The sequence below is a fragment of the Asterias rubens genome, unplaced genomic scaffold, assembly GCF_902459465.1.
Source record: "Asterias rubens unplaced genomic scaffold, eAstRub1.3, whole genome shotgun sequence".
Taxonomy (NCBI): domain Eukaryota; kingdom Metazoa; phylum Echinodermata; class Asteroidea; order Forcipulatida; family Asteriidae; genus Asterias; species Asterias rubens.
The window spans coordinates 90,012-107,231 of NW_022985712.1; the positions used below are offsets into that span (position 1 = coordinate 90,012).

At 43.5% G+C, this 17,220-nt stretch overlaps 1 protein-coding gene, 16 non-coding genes and 8 pseudogenes across 17 annotated transcripts; 1 reads left to right on the top strand and 24 right to left on the bottom strand.

Annotated features, from left to right (window-relative positions):
- Positions 1-5: 5 nt before the first annotated feature.
- Positions 6-124, bottom strand: LOC117306118. Its single transcript, XR_004520867.1, has one exon. It is a non-coding gene; the product is annotated as a 5S ribosomal RNA (ribosomal RNA).
- A 79-nt stretch (positions 125-203) lies between these two features.
- Positions 204-322, bottom strand: LOC117306184 (annotated as a pseudogene).
- An 80-nt stretch (positions 323-402) lies between these two features.
- LOC117306048 lies at positions 403-521 on the bottom strand. The gene has a single exon (XR_004520798.1). It is a non-coding gene; the product is annotated as a 5S ribosomal RNA (ribosomal RNA).
- An 80-nt stretch (positions 522-601) lies between these two features.
- Positions 602-720, bottom strand: LOC117306069. The gene has a single exon (XR_004520819.1). It is a non-coding gene; the product is annotated as a 5S ribosomal RNA (ribosomal RNA).
- A 216-nt stretch (positions 721-936) lies between these two features.
- On the bottom strand, positions 937-1,055 carry LOC117306185 (annotated as a pseudogene).
- An 80-nt stretch (positions 1,056-1,135) lies between these two features.
- On the bottom strand, positions 1,136-1,254 carry LOC117306298. Its single transcript, XR_004520921.1, has one exon. It is a non-coding gene; the product is annotated as a 5S ribosomal RNA (ribosomal RNA).
- A 79-nt stretch (positions 1,255-1,333) lies between these two features.
- LOC117306115 lies at positions 1,334-1,452 on the bottom strand. The gene has a single exon (XR_004520864.1). It is a non-coding gene; the product is annotated as a 5S ribosomal RNA (ribosomal RNA).
- An 80-nt stretch (positions 1,453-1,532) lies between these two features.
- Positions 1,533-1,651, bottom strand: LOC117306119. The gene has a single exon (XR_004520868.1). It is a non-coding gene; the product is annotated as a 5S ribosomal RNA (ribosomal RNA).
- A 79-nt stretch (positions 1,652-1,730) lies between these two features.
- On the bottom strand, positions 1,731-1,849 carry LOC117306186 (annotated as a pseudogene).
- An 80-nt stretch (positions 1,850-1,929) lies between these two features.
- Positions 1,930-2,048, bottom strand: LOC117306077. Its single transcript, XR_004520827.1, has one exon. It is a non-coding gene; the product is annotated as a 5S ribosomal RNA (ribosomal RNA).
- A 78-nt stretch (positions 2,049-2,126) lies between these two features.
- Positions 2,127-2,245, bottom strand: LOC117306055. Its single transcript, XR_004520805.1, has one exon. It is a non-coding gene; the product is annotated as a 5S ribosomal RNA (ribosomal RNA).
- Positions 2,246-2,326: 81 nt separating this feature from the next.
- Positions 2,327-2,445, bottom strand: LOC117306056. Its single transcript, XR_004520806.1, has one exon. It is a non-coding gene; the product is annotated as a 5S ribosomal RNA (ribosomal RNA).
- Positions 2,446-2,524: 79 nt separating this feature from the next.
- LOC117306240 lies at positions 2,525-2,643 on the bottom strand (annotated as a pseudogene).
- Positions 2,644-2,721: 78 nt separating this feature from the next.
- On the bottom strand, positions 2,722-2,840 carry LOC117306154 (annotated as a pseudogene).
- Positions 2,841-2,918: 78 nt separating this feature from the next.
- LOC117306049 lies at positions 2,919-3,037 on the bottom strand. Its single transcript, XR_004520799.1, has one exon. It is a non-coding gene; the product is annotated as a 5S ribosomal RNA (ribosomal RNA).
- Positions 3,038-3,115: 78 nt separating this feature from the next.
- On the bottom strand, positions 3,116-3,234 carry LOC117306174 (annotated as a pseudogene).
- Positions 3,235-3,316: 82 nt separating this feature from the next.
- Positions 3,317-3,435, bottom strand: LOC117306107. The gene has a single exon (XR_004520856.1). It is a non-coding gene; the product is annotated as a 5S ribosomal RNA (ribosomal RNA).
- Positions 3,436-3,513: 78 nt separating this feature from the next.
- On the bottom strand, positions 3,514-3,632 carry LOC117306138 (annotated as a pseudogene).
- Positions 3,633-3,712: 80 nt separating this feature from the next.
- On the bottom strand, positions 3,713-3,831 carry LOC117306089. Its single transcript, XR_004520839.1, has one exon. It is a non-coding gene; the product is annotated as a 5S ribosomal RNA (ribosomal RNA).
- Positions 3,832-3,910: 79 nt separating this feature from the next.
- Positions 3,911-4,029, bottom strand: LOC117306034. The gene has a single exon (XR_004520785.1). It is a non-coding gene; the product is annotated as a 5S ribosomal RNA (ribosomal RNA).
- Positions 4,030-4,110: 81 nt separating this feature from the next.
- Positions 4,111-4,229, bottom strand: LOC117306092. Its single transcript, XR_004520842.1, has one exon. It is a non-coding gene; the product is annotated as a 5S ribosomal RNA (ribosomal RNA).
- A 79-nt stretch (positions 4,230-4,308) lies between these two features.
- Positions 4,309-4,427, bottom strand: LOC117306241 (annotated as a pseudogene).
- Positions 4,428-4,505: 78 nt separating this feature from the next.
- On the bottom strand, positions 4,506-4,624 carry LOC117306127. Its single transcript, XR_004520876.1, has one exon. It is a non-coding gene; the product is annotated as a 5S ribosomal RNA (ribosomal RNA).
- A 79-nt stretch (positions 4,625-4,703) lies between these two features.
- On the bottom strand, positions 4,704-4,822 carry LOC117306084. The gene has a single exon (XR_004520834.1). It is a non-coding gene; the product is annotated as a 5S ribosomal RNA (ribosomal RNA).
- Positions 4,823-9,298: 4,476 nt separating this feature from the next.
- Positions 9,299-16,043, top strand: LOC117306013. The gene has a single exon (XM_033790864.1). The coding sequence runs from the start codon at positions 9,518-9,520 to the stop codon at positions 15,386-15,388; it is 5,871 nt and encodes a 1,956-aa protein (XP_033646755.1). The 5' UTR covers positions 9,299-9,517; the 3' UTR covers positions 15,389-16,043.
- Positions 16,044-17,220: the final 1,177 nt, after the last annotated feature.

Genomic DNA, 17,220 nt, shown 5'->3' on the forward strand with positions numbered 1-17,220 from the left:
AGGAAAGTCTACGGCAACCAGTATTCCAAGGAGGTCTCCCATCCAAGTACTGACTGGGCCTGACGCTGCTTAACTTCGGTGATCAGACGAGAACCGGTGTTTTTAGCGTAGTATGGCTGTAGACACTAACTAAACTTAATGCAGTGACTTAAGTGTCAGGTCTAGGTTTACAAAAGTTGAGTCTTTCAGGGGAAAAAAAGGAAAGTCTATGGCACCCAGTATTCCCAGGAGGTCTCCCATCCAAGTAGTGACTGGGCCTGACGCTGCTTAAATTCTGTGATCAGACGAGAACCGGTGTTTTCAGCGTAGTATGGCTGTAGACACTAACTACACTTTATGCAGTGGCTTAAGTGTCAAGTTTAAAATTACAAAAGTTGTTTCTCTGAAAAAAAAAAATAGAGAAGTCTACGGCACCCAGTATTCCCAGGAGGTCTCCCATCCAAATACTGACTGGGCCTGACGCTGCTTAACTTCGGTGATCAGACGAGAACCGGTGTTTTCAGAGTAGTATGGCTGTAGACACTAACTACACTTTATGCAGTGGCTAAAGTGTCAAGTCTAGGTTTACAAAAGTTGTTTCTCTGAAGAAAAAAAATAGGAAAGTCTACAGCACCCAGTAGTCCCAGGAGGTCTCCCATCCAAGTACTGACTGGGCCTGACGCTGCTTAACTTTGGTGATCAGACGAGAACTGGTGTTTTCAGCGTAGTATGGCTGTAGACACTAACTACACTTTATGCAGTGGCTTAAGTGTCAAGTCTAGGTTTACAAAAATTGAGTCTTTGAAGAAAAAAATTACGCTGCTTAACTTCGGTGATCAGACGAGAACCGGTGTTTTCAGCGTAGTATGGCTGTAGACACTAACTACACTTTATGCAGTGGCTTAAGTGTCAGGTCTAGGTTTACAAAAGTTGAGTCTTTCAGGGGAAAAAAAGGAAAGTCTATGGCACCCAGTATTCCCAGGAGGTCTCCCATCCAAGTAGTGACTGGGCCTGACGCTGCTTAAATTCTGTGATCAGACGAGAACCGGTGTTTTCAGCGTAGTATGGCTGTAGACACTAACTACACTTTATGCAGTGGCTTAAGTGTCAAGTCTAGGTTTACAAAAGTTGTTTCTCCGAAGAAAAAAAATACAAAAGTCTACGGCACCCAGTATTCCCAGGAGGTCTCCCATCCAAGTACTGACTGGGCCTGACGCCGCTTAACTTCGGTGATCAGACGAGAACCGGTGTTTTTAGCGTAGTATGGCTGTAGACACTAACTAAACTTAATGCAGTGGTTTAAGTGTCAAGTTTAAAATTACAAAAGTGGTATCTTTGAGTGGAAAAAAAGGAAAGTCTACGGCACCCAGTATTCCCAGGAGGTCTCCCATCCACGTACTGACTGGGCCTGACGCTGATTTACTTTGGTGATCAGATGAGAACCGGTGTTTTCAGCGTAGTATGGCTGTAGACACTAACTAAACTTAATGCAGTGGTTTAACTGTCAAGTCTAAAAGTACAAAAGTGGTATCTTTGAGGGAAAAAAAAAGGAAAGTCTACGGCAACCAGTATTCCAAGGAGGTCTCCCATCCAAGTACTGACTGGGCCTGACGCTGCTTAACTTCGGTGATCAGACGAGAACCGGTGTTTTTAGCGTAGTATGGCTGTAGACACTAACTAAACTTAATGCAGTGACTTAAGTGTCAGGTCTAGGTTTACAAAAGTTGAGTCTTTCAGGGGAAAAAAAGGAAAGTCTATGGCACCCAGTATTCCCAGGAGGTCTCCCATCCAAGTAGTGACTGGGCCTGACGCTGCTTAAATTCTGTGATCAGACGAGAACCGGTGTTTTCAGCGTAGTATGGCTGTAGACACTAACTACACTTTATGCAGTGGCTTAAGTGTCAAGTCTAGGTTTACAAAAGTTGTTTCTCTGAAGAAAAAAAATAGAGAAGTCTACGGCACCCAGTATTCCCAGGAGGTCTCCCATCCAAGTACTGACTGGGCCTGACGCTGCTAAACTTCGGTGATCAGACGAGAACCGGTGTTTTTAGCGTAGTATGGCTGTAGACACTAACTAAACTTAATGCATTGACTTAAGTGTCAAGTCTAGGTTTACAAAAGTTGAGTCTTTCAGGGTAAAAAAGGAAAGTCTATGGCACCCAGTATTCCGAGGAGGTCTCCCATCCAAGTACTGACTGGGCCTGACGCTGCTTAACTTCGGTGATCAGACGAGAACCGGTGTTTTCAGCGTAGTATGGCTGTAGACACTAACTAAACTTAATGCAGTGGTTTAACTGTCAAGTCTAAAAGTACAAAAGTGGTATCTTTGAGGGGAAAAAAAAAGGAAAGTCTACTGCACCCAGTATTCCAAGGAGGTCTCCCATCCAAGTACTGACTGGGCCTGACGCTGCTTAACTTCGGTGATCAGACGAGAACCGGTGTTTTTAGCGTAGTATGGCTGTAGACACTAACTAAACTTAATGCAGTGACTTAAGTGTCAGGTCTAGGTTTACAAAAGTTGAGTCTTTCAGGGGAAAAAAAGGAAAGTCTATGGCACCCAGTATTGCCAGGAGGTCTCCCATCCAAGTAGTGACTGGGCCTGACGCTGCTTAAATTCTGTGATCAGACGAGAACCGGTGTTTTCAGCGTAGTATGGCTGTAAACACTAACTAAACTTAATGCAGTGGTTTAACTGTCAAGTCTAAAACTACAAATGTGGTATCTTTGAGGGGAAAAAAGGAAAGTCTAAGGCACCCAGTATTCCTAGGAGGTCTCCCATCCAAGTACTGACTGGGCCTGACGCTGATTAACTTCGGTGATCAGACGAGAACCGGTGTTTTTAGCGTAGTATGGCTGTAGACACTAACTAAACTTAATGCATCGACTTAAGTGTCAAGTCTAGGTTTACAAAAGTTGAGTTTTTCAGGGGAAAAAAGGAAAGTCTATGGCACCCAGTATTCCCAGGAGGTCTCCCATCCAAGTACTGACTGGGCCTGACGCTGCTTAACTTCAGTGATCAGACGAGAACCGGTGTTTTCAGCGTAGTATGGCTGTAGACACTAACTACACTTAATGCATTGACTTAAGTGTCAAGTCTAGGTTTACAAAAGTTGAGTCTTTCAGGGGAAAAAAGGAAAGTCTATGGCACCCAGCATTCCCAGGAGGTCTTCCATCCAAGTACTGACTGGGCCTGACGCTGCTTAACTTCGGTGATCAGACGAGAATCGGTGTTTTCAGCGTAGTATGGCTGTAGATACTAACTAAACTTAATGCAGTGGTTTAACTGTCAAGTCTAAAAGTACAAAAGTGGTATCTTTGAGGGAAAAAAAAAAAGGAAAGTCTACGGCACCCAGTATTCCAAGGAGGTCTCCCATCCAAGTACTGACTGGGCCTGACGCTGCTTAACTTCGGTGATCAGACAAGAACCGGTGTTTTTAGCGTAGTATGGCTGTAGACACTAACTAAACTTAATGCAGTGGTTTAACTGTCAAGTCTAAAACTACAAATGTGGTATCTTTGAGGGGAAAAAAGGAAAGTCTAAGGCACCCAGTATTCCCAGGAGGTCTCCCATCCAAGTACTGACTGGGCCTGACTCTGCTTAACTTCGGTGATCAGACGAGAACCAGTGTTTTCAGCATAGTATGGCTGTAGACACTAACTACACTTTATGCAGTGGCTTAAGTGTCAAGTCTAGGTTTACAAAAGTTGTTTCTCTGAAGAAAAAAAATAGGAAAGTCTACGGCACCCAGTATTCCCAGGAGGTCTCCCATCCAAGTACTGACTGGGCCTGACTCTGCTTAACTTCGGTGATCAGACGAGAACCGGTGTTTTTAGCATAGTATGGCTGTAGACACTAACTAACTTAATGCAGTGGTTTAACTGTCAAGTCTAAAAGTACAAAAGTGGTATCTTTGAGTGAAAAAAAAAGGAAAGTCTACGGCACCCAGTATTCCCAGGAGGTCTCCCATCCAAGTACTGACTGGGCCTGACGCTGATTTACTTCGGTGATCAGACGAGAACCGGTGTTTTCAGCGTAGTATGGCTGTAGACACTAACTAAACTTAATGCAGTGGTTTAACTGTCAAGTCTAAAAGTACAAAAGTGGTATCTTTGAGGGGAAAAAAAAAGGAAAGTCTACGGCACCCAGTATTCCAAGGAGGTCTCCCATCCAAGTACTGACTGGGCCTGACCCTGCTTAACTTCGGTGATCAGACGAGAACCGGTGTTTTTAGCGTAGTATGGCTGTAGACACTAACTAAACTTAATGCAGTGACTTAAGTGTCAGGTCTAGGTTTACAAAAGTTGAGTCTTTCAGGGGAAAAAAAGGAAAGTCTATGGCACCCAGTATTGCCAGGAGGTCTCCCATCCAAGTAGTGACTGGGCCTGACGCTGCTTAAATTCTGTGATCAGACGAGAACCGGTGTTTTCAGCGTAGTATGGCTGTAAACACTAACTAAACTTAATGCAGTGGTTTAACTGTCAAGTCTAAAACTACAAATGTGGTATCTTTGAGGGGAAAAAAGGAAAGTCTAAGGCACCCAGTATTCCTAGGAGGTCTCCCATCCAAGTACTGACTGGGCCTGACGCTGCTTAACTTCGGTGATCAGACGAGAACCGGTGTTTTTAGCGTAGTATGGCTGTAGACACTAACTAAACTTAATGCATCGACTTAAGTGTCAAGTCTAGGTTTACAAAAGTTGAGTTTTTTAGGGGGAAAAATGGAAAGTCTATGGCACCCAGTATTCCCAGGAGGTCTCCCATCCAAGTACTGACTGGGCCTGACGCTGCGTAACTTCGGTGATCAGACGAGAACCGGTGTTTTCAGCGTAGTATGGCTGTAGACACTAACTACACTTGATGCAGTGGCTTAAGTATCAAGTCTAGATTTACAAAAGTTGTTTCTCTGAAGAAAAAAAATTGGAAAGTCTAAGGCACCCAGTATTCCCAAGCGCTCTCCCCTCCAAGTACTTATTCTTTAACCGAACAACCAATCATTGAGCCACGTTGAGCACAGACTTTCCTCAACAGACCAATCATTGAGCGATGTTGAGCAAGGTCCTCTGCTCAACGGACTAATCAGCGACCAATGTTGAGCGAGTTGACCTTTCTTCAATCGGGTCAATTCGCAACCAAGATGGCAGCCTCCACTGTCAGGGAAGTTGCTACGCTGTGAGAAAAATCAAAAGAAGAAAATCTGCTACTTTTTTGAGGAAATTCGAGCTCAGTAAGTGTATTTACGTAGTGTAGTTCAATCGCCGCACTGTAGTGATTTTGATTTATGTCGTTCTAGTGTTTTAAAGACAAAAAAAGCAACATCGATCTGTCAGTCAACGCTGTGTTCATGGTGTATGTGTGTGCTGCGACCCCTGAGTGAGTAAGACAAGGTAGATTTTATGTACGATAGTTAAGGGATTTTGTAAAAAGTAATGGTAAGCTTATTATAATTATAGTGTGTGTGTATTACTAATGGACTCTCTGTGATCATGGTGATGTTTGTATTGTATGATGCCGTGGCACTCTGCACAAGGGGAAAATGGTGGCTACTAGTACTGAGCTGTTATATTTAATTCTTGAACATAGTGGTTTTGTTAAGTGCGTGTTCAATGAATCTAGCCATGCCCTTCTTCCTGAGAACCTGGCAAGTACTTTCCTGTCTTCGTGCAATTGATCAAGAAACAAACTGTCTTCAAAACATTTTATTGGTTTTAATGTTATTGTTATTTGATATGCTACATTTGATTATCTTAACTTTTCATTATTTTATCAGTCTGTCTGTCAGTCATCATCTTCATCGCATGCTCTGATTTCCCCATCATCATCTTGCATGTGTACATTTTGATATGCAAATGTTTAATACACTGGAACAAACCTAGACTCTGGTGCAATCTCGGCATTGTCTGAGATTGGATGGTTCGAATCCATCGCTAGTTTCTGGTTTATTAATAATTTGCGTGTGCATCATGTACCCATACAAGATTAGGGATTTCAGGATCTGCAGAAGATTGGCACCGTAAGTACAAATCAGTTATAAGCATTTGGTACAGGTACGGTAATGGTACCGCATCTCAAAAGGCTGGAATAGGCACCAAAGAAGATGCCTAGTTCACAGGGACAGGGTTTTGCTATTCACAGCCCTTTAATATTGGAACACAGATTTCACATCAATTATGTACAGACACATGTGAGATAAACATACAGTTGATTATGACCTTGATCATGATCCAGAATATTGTTTGTTTTGGTTAATTACAGGTCATCATGGAGCAGCCTCAGGCCTGTCCCAAGTGTAGGAAAGTATTCAGCAACAACTCCAACTTGGCTCGTCACATGAAAATGCATGATGAAACCTGCAAAGAGTCATTGCCGGCTTGTTCGGTTTGCCAAAAAACATTTGCACATACCCAATCATTGGAAAGGCATATGCGACAACATCTGTATCCCAAAATACCATTGTACAAAACTGGACAAGCCCGGCTGAAATGTTCTTCAGAAGCTGCAGAGTTTGACAAGAAGCAGAAGATGAATGTAGACAAAATCTGGTGGGATCCAAAGACCGCAGAAAAAGCTGCCAAGGTCACAGGCGAGGATCTATGGAGATCAAACATTGTATTGACTTTTGGGAAATACACAGGTTGTACCTTCAAGTGGGTTATGGAAAACGACATTGGTTGGGCGGTGTGGCTGTTAGGAGCGTACATGCAGCATGGAGAGACGTCACCTCGTCTTAAGTGGCAGAAGGAGTGCCTATTGGAGTACGCCAATGATTTTGTACCTGTTAAATTTCACCTTGACCAACGTCAGAAGGTAAGGCCATATCCTGTTGAAATGAAATGAGGTTTGATATGAAATTGCCATGGATTCGTTTGTAAAATAGTATATAAAAATGCAGAAGATAGTTTTTCATCTATTTTTTTTAAAGAAGTCTCTGTACATTATATGCATATCAGTTTTATGAAAGTTAAGAACATGGGAAGAATACTACAGCAGTGTGCCAGTACAAAAGTGATTTCCCTAGACTTAAATGGCTGGAGAAGTACACTCATTTTTATACCATGCAGACAAGTAACATGGACAAAAAGCAAGATCGGTGCATTTTGTGTTGGTGCAAATCCTTGCCATATGACCTTGCTCTGCTCACCAATTTTCACAGTTTCTGAGTTGACAACTTTGGGATTGACTGAGTGAGTAGTTTTAAATTTTGATTTGTTATTTTTTGTCCTGTTTTCAATTGCAGGAAAGGGAACAGAGAGAAGAGCGAGCGCGTCTAAGAACCAACCCTGATCCAGATGATTTTAAAGATGAAGAACTTTTGGCCGCTGCAGGGATTCTTATATCATCAGATAAGAAAAGAGTTCTTGATTAATTAATCTTGATATTATTCAAGTTAATGCAATGGAAGATATGACCATGGATTCAAACCCTAACACTGTAAAAAGGGTGTTTTTCTGACAGCAGATGAATTATTTTAGTATGTTAGATGAAGATTTAGATAATTTTAGCAATTGACACAAAAGAAACCAATGTTTTGTATCCAACACGGTGGGTTTGGTTAATTTTGATAATTATTGTGAATTAAAATATGAAGTGTACAGCAGAATATCATTCAATTTTTACAGGTCAATGTGGGTTTTTATTTAAAGCACTATATATTTTTATCAGTGTGTTGGTGCTCTTGATTACTTTTCAAAGAGTACACTCCTTGAGTCCGAGGTTCCTGTGGCTACCCAGATAACTACCGTTGGAAAACTACTTCCTTCAGAAGATGCATCTTCATCAACAGTACGGGACGACCAGCCAGCGTCATCATCACAGTCGCAATTGGATGACTCTGCAGTGCTAGAAGGATGGCAGTTACTATGGGACCAAGGCATGTATGCACCCAATGTCAGTTGGCTCAAGTCCGATGGCCCTTATGGAATCTTTGAAGCTGCAAGACGATACACAACCGCCAAGGGAACTACCATGACCAGACAGCTCTTCAAGAAGAGGATGGAATTCAACCCTCCACCACTAACAACCACAATACGGGGATTGCTGCCTACAATGCTGTCCTTCTTCACCACACCTGTCTTGTTTTGGAGGCCTGTTGGTGTTATGGATGTCAAAATTAAGTGCCCCAATGCCAGATGCCCTGCACAACCTAATACATTCTTGACTAAGAGTGGCTATGGAAATGTTGCTAGGCAGGTGTGTGGTATCAGATACAACTACACGCTGCTGACTGAGCGCTTGAAATGCAACGAATGTATGCGGGCTCGCCAGCAAGACGCTAGTAATGACGAGCAGCCACTTCAGTACGTATGGCATGCATACAGCCCTAACATTCTCATGAATTTAGCTCCGGCTATCAGGAGCTTGTTTCCAGCTGTTATCTGTGGGAAGCGTGCCATTGACAAGAGTGTTGTTACTCTTCTTCAGGACAGGCTGAATGCAGTCTCAATGACGAAGGTTCAACGGATGACACAAAATGGTCATGATGAGTGGTACGCTGAGAGACGTGACCTGTATCAGACACTCCTGTACCAAGCTCACACTGCAAGCAGTTCTTCTTCACAGCGAGGAATACTTCCCTACACTGGCATCACCTACACTCCTCCTATCAGACCAAGCCCTCTACCTTCACCTCGTGTCATTCGCCGAGCGCACCTGATGTTAGAGATGGAGAAGATGCACGTGTACAGAGCATCAATCCTCAGCATGACTGGAGAGATTCTTTGCATCGATGGAACCAAACAGGTATATACTAACAAGATGTGGCTAGGTTTTGCGATGTTGCTGAAAAAACAGCTGAATAATAACTTCAATCAAAGACTAGAAATACAGGCAAGGGAGTCATAACATTAACCCCCATGCCTTAAAGTACAGAACTTCAGAGTCACTTTTAGAGTAAAAGTGGAGTTACTTTGTGGCAGCAAAAGTTAAATGTTGCCAAGTCTAGGAATGGTCTACATCTGATGAGCATTTGTTGACATGTACTGTTGCCGCTAGTTTAGTTTTTTGGCTCGAACGCAAGAGGGCGGGCATGCAGCAGAAAAATGGAGACAGATATGCGTCGCTGAATCAAAGCTGGATCAGAAAGGTTAGATTTTGTCGCTAAACAGAGATTTGCTTGTAGGCAAATTTGATTGGATATTAAGGAAGGGACATACAATATCTTTGGTGGAATTAACTGCGTAAGAGCCATTTTGGTTTTGTACTTTTTTGTCGAACCTAGAATAGATTGTTGTTTTGAACCGTTTCATCTCGTTTGATATTATAACGTATAGCTCATGTCATTTACAACCGTGAAATGCAACTGGGAGAACTGAACTTTGTGATTGACACCAACTACACGTTCAAAAATAAATCGTGATGTATACATGGATTGTGCGTTGTGATGCACTGTGAAACGATAAATAAAGGGCATTAAATGTACATGAGCAAAGGAATCGGCAAAATAGTCACAAGCAGTGGTTATTGTGTTTAACGTGTTGCAGTTAAAATCCGCCGTTACATCTGTACAAAACCAAAGGTTGTATTTTGATTGCAAGTGAACATTATGATGGCAGAACAAATGGATGCGGGTCAGGTTGAGGAAAATGTGAGCGGAGATAAACTAACAAGAATATCGAGGTCTCGGGCTGGCCATGCTTCCAATGTAAAGAGAAAATTCACAGACTTTCAACATGCTGTTGATGGGAACCTTGACGTGGAGATTGTGAAAGGTAAATTGACATCCTTGGAAACGGCAGTCGCAAATTACCATGACGTACATGCAGACTGTGTACAGTTAGCCTTACAACTTGACAAACAGAGGTTGCCAAAGTTAAGAGAGGATGCTGATGAAATTGAAGAAATACTAAATCGAGCACGTAGTCAATGTTGCTTCTTGGTCTCTGTTCAGCTCGACGACATTGCTCCAACTGACAGCATCTCACAGAACGGCAGCACTGGATCAGAATCGACAACCTCAAGTGCAAGAGCAATGGCTGCAGCCAAAAGGGCATCTCTGGTTGTCAAAGCAAAATTTCTAATGCAGCAGCAGGAGCTAGAGTTGGAACAGTTGAGATATAAATCCCAAATTGGGGAAGAGATGCTTAGACAAAAGGCTGAAATGGAAAACCTAAAAATAAAGGCTGAACTTGAGGCAGTTACTGCAGAAGAACAGACGCTGGCCAAATTCATGAACGTGCCAGAGCAAAGCGCTCAGACAAATCCTTTCTTAAGCACGAACGAAGAATTTGAGTATGACACCTCCGCAAAGGAGAAAGAACTGTTGGATTTGGTGAACCAAAAAACCTTGTTTGTAACCTCTACATCCGTACACAAATCTCAAGGTGGAGACAACGATAAAGTTATGGATTCAAAGTTTGATCCTACCATTGAGGAATGGTCACCGCCTCTAAAGGTAAACGAGAATGCCTCCCTTGCACTGCAGCGTCAGATGCTAGATGTTATGAACTTACCAAAGAGCAGCATAATAACTTTCGACGGTGACCCCATGGACTATTGGGTGTTCATTCGGTCATTTGATTGTTGTGTGGGTAATTCATCAGTCAGTGATGGCGCTAAACTAAACAGACTATTTGAATACTGCAAAGATAAGGCAGCCCGTGTAATCAGACCATGTGCTTTGATGCTGCCATCAGAGGGTTACAAGAAGGCACGTAATCTTCTAAAGGAGAGATTTGGCAATGATTTCACCATCTCACAAGCGTGGGTAAAGAAGGTGACCGATGGGCCATCTTTAAAGGCTAATGATGGAGACGCCTTGCAAGACTTTGCCGATGATGTCAGGGGCTGTATGGAAACGCTAACTGCAATGGGCAAATGCAATGAGTTGGACTCTCGTGTGAGAATGGTGAAAATAGTTGAGAGACTCCCATTCCACCTACAGTCTAGATGGCGTACAAAGGCAGTTAAGGATGTGGAACGTACAGGTGACTATCCAAATGTTGAAGGATTAGTCAAATTTCTGAGTATGGCTGCTAAAGAGGCAAACGACCCTATTTTCGGATCCCTTGCCACCAAATATAAGGACCAGAAATCGATTGACAAGTCATGCATGTCAAAACGAGGCTCATCATTCAATGTACTGGCTGAGGATAACCCAACGAACAAACTGGACTGGGGTGAAAGGGGAGAGATCCCTGACAAAAGGAGTGGATGGGCAATGAGACAGTGTTGCTTGTGTGAAGGAGTCCATCGCCTCTCTGATTGCAAGGAATTTCAGAAAATGTCCTCACAGAAAAGAATGGAGTTGATAAAGAGAAAGCGACTGTGTTTCAACTGCATGGATGCTAGCAACCACGCTGCAAGATGGTGCAGGAGAAAGAGTGATTGTAACATAGAGGGGTGCACTCTGAGACACTCTGTGTGGCTACATGAGGCAATGCAGTTTGCCATGGAGAGACCAAACCCGCAAAACAATTTACCGACCGGGGATATGAAAAATAGAGATGTGCACAAAGTCGAAGCGAAAAGCTGTGCAGTTGGCCCCCCGGGAAAGGGAGCAAAAGTCGTCCTCACCATTGTCACGGTAAATGTCAGAGGTAAAGGCCAAACTGACTTTATCCAAACACATGCTCTCCTAGACCCTGGCAGTAATCGAACATTCTGCTCACGTTCTCTACTGGAGCAAATGGGTCTGGAAGGAAAGGAAACAGTTTTATCACTAGAGACCCTGAATGAGGGCAAGGATTCACAAGCATTGGAAGTTACATTGGAAGTGACTGGCACAACCGGGAAGAAAAGAAACCGAAATGTCATTCAGTTGCCGAGAGTTTATGCTCTACAGTCGTTCCCAGCTCTAAGCAGTTGTTTGGCAACTTCAGCCGACTTGAGAAGATGGGACAACTTCAAAGATTTAGACTTGCCCCAAGTGCATGAATCCAAAGTGACAATCATAATCGGGCAGGATATTCCTCAGGCCCTTATGCCCTTAGAAGTGAGACAAGGTGCACCAGGAGAACCATATGCGATGAGAACGGCTCTTGGTTGGACACTCAATGGGCCAATCATGGATAACCAACCCTCCATGAGCAGTGTCTGCAATTTTGTGCATGCAGCAAGCGATGATGAAGTTGCACTTGAGGCACAGATTGAGCGCTTCTGGAAGTTAGACACAGCCCATGCACTGGCAGGAAGCCACCCTCGAATGTCCATAAACGACAAAAGGGTAATCGACATTTGGGACAAAACACTGACAGTTGTGGATGGGCATTATCAAATGGATATCCCCTTCAAGCTGTATCCACCACAGTTGCCAGACAACAGGTCCCTTGCTGATAAGAGACTACAAAGCCTTGGAAGACGTCTGACTAAAGACCCTGAGCTTCACAGCAGATATAAGGCCGGTATTAACGATTTGCTCGAAAGAGGGTACGCAGAACGTGTACCTTGTACTGATAAAGATGTCTCTGCCAGATGTACATGGTACCTTCCCCACCATAATGTGACAAACCCCAACAAACCAGATAAGTTACGCATTGTTTTCGACTGTGCAGCCGAATATGCTGGAACTTCCCTGAACAAGGCAGTATTTCAGGGCCCTGATATGACTAATAAGCTGATAGGAGTTCTTGTCAGATTCCGAGAGCGCCAAGTTGCAGTCATGGGTGACATAGAGGCTATGTTTCACCAAGTGAAAGTTTCTCCTTGCCATAGAAATGCCCTTCGATTTTTGTGGTGGAAGGACGGAAACACAGACAAGCAACCAGAAGTCTACAGGATGGCAGTGCACCTCTTTGGGGGTGTATGGAGTCCGAGTTGTGCCAATTTTGCCCTGCGTAGAACTGCTGAAGATAATGCAGATGTGTTTGACGGCAAAACAGTCACTACTGTAATGGAAAACTTCTATGCAGATGACTGCTTGAAAGCAGTGGACAATGAAGAAGAAGCAGTGACATTGGTGAAGTCACTTACAAAGCTACTGTCTTTGGGTGGTTTTCGCCTAACCAAATGGATCTCAAATAGCCGAAAAGTAGTTGAGTCAATCCCACTTGACGAAAGAGCCAAGGGAGTTAAGGATTTGGATTTGGATCGATCACCTCTCCCAATTGAAAGAGCACTTGGTGTGCACTGGAACACTGATACAGATATTCTCGGTATCAAAATAAAGCCAAAGGAGAAGAGCTACACGAGAAGAGGTCTGTTGAGCATTGTGAGTTCGGTGTACGATCCGCTTGGCTTAGTCTGCCCCTTCGTGCTTCAAGCTAAATGTATCTTTCAAGATGAGTGCAAGGCAGACAAAGGGTGGGATGATGAGCTAGAACCAGGAAACCATAGGCGATGGATTAAATGGCTGACAGAGCTTCGGATGATGGAAAAATTTGAAACTCAGAGATGCATAGAGCCCCGAGACTTTGGAGTGCCTGCAAGGGTACAGTTACACCACTTTTGCGATGCTTCGTCGACCGCCTATGTAGCAGTTTCTTATGTGAGACTGGTCAATCAGAAAGGAATTCCACACTGCACATTTCAGTTGGGGAAGTCAAGATTAGCACCCATCAAGCCTATGACCATACCGAGGCTAGAGTTATTGGCAGCAGTGGTGGCAGTCCGTTTGGATAGTATGCTTCATCGTGAAATGAGGCTAGAAATACATGAGACCATATTTTGGACTGACAGCATGATCGTCTTGCAGTACATCAAGAACACATCTAAGCGATTCCACACGTTTGTCTCCAACAGAGTGGCTATAATTCATGATGGATCGCTTCCGAGTCAATGGAGGCATGTAGACACTGCCTCAAACCCAGCCGACGATGCTTCTCGAGGGTTGGATGCTAAGCAGATGCTGTCCTGCACCAGATGGAAACAGGGGCCGGATTTCCTGTGGAGGGATGAATCAACTTGGCCGACAAAACAGAATGTGAGTTCTGATCTGCTTAATGATGACAAGGAAGTTAAGCAAGTAGCCAAAACATGCGTTGTGAAGGCAGAGGCCCAAGGGGCCACAGTTGAGAAGCTGCTGGAGAAATACTCTTGCTGGATTCGCTTAAAGAAAGCCGTAGCATGGATACTGCGGTTCAAAACATGGCTGTTTGACCATAGACGGATGAAAACACAAGCATGTCTGACAGTTCATGAATTACGAAGGGCAGAACAAGCTATCATAGGCTATCTTCAGAGACTGCATTATGGTAATGAGTTACATGCTTTGGAAGATGGTGGAAGGATCTGCAGTAAAAGCAGCATCTACAAGTTGGACCCAATCGTGGAAGATGGGATGCTCAAAATTGGAGGAAGATTACAGATGGCTCCACTTAACGACCAAGCAAAGCATCCTTTGATAGTCCCCCACGGGCATGTAGGAAGGCTCATTATCAGCTACTTCCATGAAAGGAAGGCAGCGCACTCTGGAAAGGAGTATGTGTTGTCCCTTGTGAGAGAAAGGTATTGGATACCGAAAGCACGTACAATGATAGGTCAAGTTTTGCGCAAGTGCATGGACTGCAAAAGGCTCAGAGGAAAGGCATGTGCACAGAGAATGGCAAATCTCCCTACGGACCGAGTTACACCAGGTAATCCACCCTTCACTGACACTGGGGTGGACTGCTTTGGTCCCTTCCTAGTAAAGAGGGGGCGGAGCCAGGAAAAGAGATATGGCTGTCTGTTCACTTGTATGGCATGCAGAGCCATACACATCGAGAGGATTCATTCACTGGATGCAAATTCCTTCATAAATGCTCTGGTGAGGTTTTCAGCAAGAAGAGGAATGCCAAGAAGAATGCGGTCTGACAATGGAACAAATTTTGTCGGAGGTGAAAGAGAACTGAGAGAATCCATTCAGAAGTGGAATGAAACGAATAGGATGAAGGAATATCTCTTGCTGAATGAGATAGAATGGGAATTCAACACTCCAACGGCATCACACATGGGAGGCGTCTGGGAGCGCCAGATACGAACAGTGCGTAAAGTTCTTAATGCCACTCTAAAAGACCAGGTACTTGATGATGAACGACTCGACACCCTGTTTTGTGAGGTTGAGTCGATTGTAAATGGTCGGCCAATTACACCAGTTTCAGACAATCCCAAGGATCTAGAGGCCCTAACACCCAACCACCTGCTTCTGCTTCGGGCAGGTCAGCCAGCACCCCCAGGGAATTTCATCAAGCAGGACTCATATGGAAGACGTTGGCGACATGTGCAGCTTCTTTCGGACCAGTTTTGGAAGCGCTGGGTGAGAGAGTACTTACCCACTATACAGCTAAGGCAGAAGTGGATTGAACCGCAGAGGAACCTGGCAATCGGAGACATGGTGCTTATTATGGATGAAGCAACACCTAGAAAGAACTGGCCTCTGGGACTTGTGACAGAGACGTTTCCAGGCAAAGATGGTTTGGTCAGGTCAGCTGAGGTCAAGTCCAGTCGCAACACTCTAGTGAGACCTATTACCAAGCTCTGCCTCCTCGAGTCCCATGATTAGGGTTTGCAACAATCAGGTTTTCTCAGGCTAGAATAATGCCTCCTGATTGGGAGTGTACGACATGCTCTGCTCCAGCAAATCCCACAATATAGCTTGTCGACTACTCATGGATCTCATGGACACTTATGTTGAACAGTTTGAACAGTTTGTTTTCTTAAAGTTTAAATGTTCACCCGGAAATGTTCCCATTTAAGGGGCCGGGATGTTGCCGCTAGTTTAGTTTTTTGGCTCGAACGCAAGAGGGCGGGCATGCAGCAGAAAAATGGAGACAGATATGCGTCGCTGAATCAAAGCTGGATCAGAAAGGTTAGATTTTGTCGCTAAACAGAGATTTGCTTGTAGGCAAATTTGATTGGATATTAAGGAAGGGACATACGATATCTTTGGTGGAATTAACTGCGTAAGAGCCATTTTGGTTTTGTACTTTTTTGTCGAACCTAGAATAGATTGTTGTTTTGAACCGTTTCATCTCGTTTGATATTATAACGTATAGCTCATGTCATTTACAACCGTGAAATGCAACTGGGAGAACCGAACTTTGTGATTGACACCAACTACACGTTCAAAAATAAATCGTGATGTATACATGGATTGTGCGTTGTGATGCACTGTGAAACGATAAATAAAGGGCATTAAATGTACATGAGCAAAGGAATCGGCAAAATAGTCACAAGCAGTGGTTATTGTGTTTAACGTGTTGCAGTTAAAATCCGCCGTTACATGTACTTTTCTTTATTTGTCATACAGCAGGGCACTCTACACTCACACTTAATTGAGTGTGAGTGTATTTCTTTTTAATGTTTTGATTTATATGTATTTTCCAGATCCTGAAGAAAATATACGGGGCTGGGAGAGGCACCATGCAGTATGTGACCAGCGTCCTGAATGAATGGGGCCAGTTCCTGACTACAGTGGTGGTGGCAGATGAATCGAAAGGTTGCTATGAACGAATGGCCCGTGGGTTAGTCAGCCGGTTTAAGCGTGCCAATGCACCTGCTCCCAAGATCATTTATGCAGACAACAACTGTTGTAGGTGAGTTGACTTCTTATATGTACTTCTTATTTTCAGCATGTTCAAATTTTAACCATCAAAGCATTGCAGTTTAAAATTGTAGAAAAGAGTTAATATGAAAGCATGCAATTCCATATGCAGTTCAACATTTGAAAGACATTTTATTAAAGTTAGAATTCAACTTTGAAATCAAATTGGAATGTAAATACTTGGGTGTGTACAATGATAACCGTGAATCAATGTGAATGTCATTTTGATCTTTATTGTCTTTTTCAAATATCAGGTGGCACTATTATTGACTCTGAGAACATGTCTTAGAATGTCTTTTATCAAGCTCAGTTACACTTGTAGTAATTACAAATACAAAATATGTCTCTTTTGTTCTAGTGCCAGTGGGTCATCATGGCTGGAGTCTCTCTTTACTGACTGGGCAGAGGAAGGAATGGTGGTAAGGCTGGACATACGGCACTGGCTTCACAGATGGGACACAGTTGTTATAAAACAGAGTCACGCAAAGTATGGCATCTTCATAAGTGCTCTTGCTGGGGCCATACTTGCTTACAACAAGGAAGACATCATGAAGCTGGTGAAAGCTATTCGCAAGGGTGACGAGAAGCTGTACTCAAAGTACACTGATGAGAAGATGCTGTCCTTCATCAAGCATCATCAGCTTAAGTGCTACGTCCGTCGAGTAACACGTGGTGTGCAGGTCAGCAGAATTTCTGGTTTAATTTTGTATAAAAAGCTCTATATATTTACAGATATCTGAGGATGGTCTACCTATCAATTTTTGTGCTCATTTAGGTGTCAACCTCATATT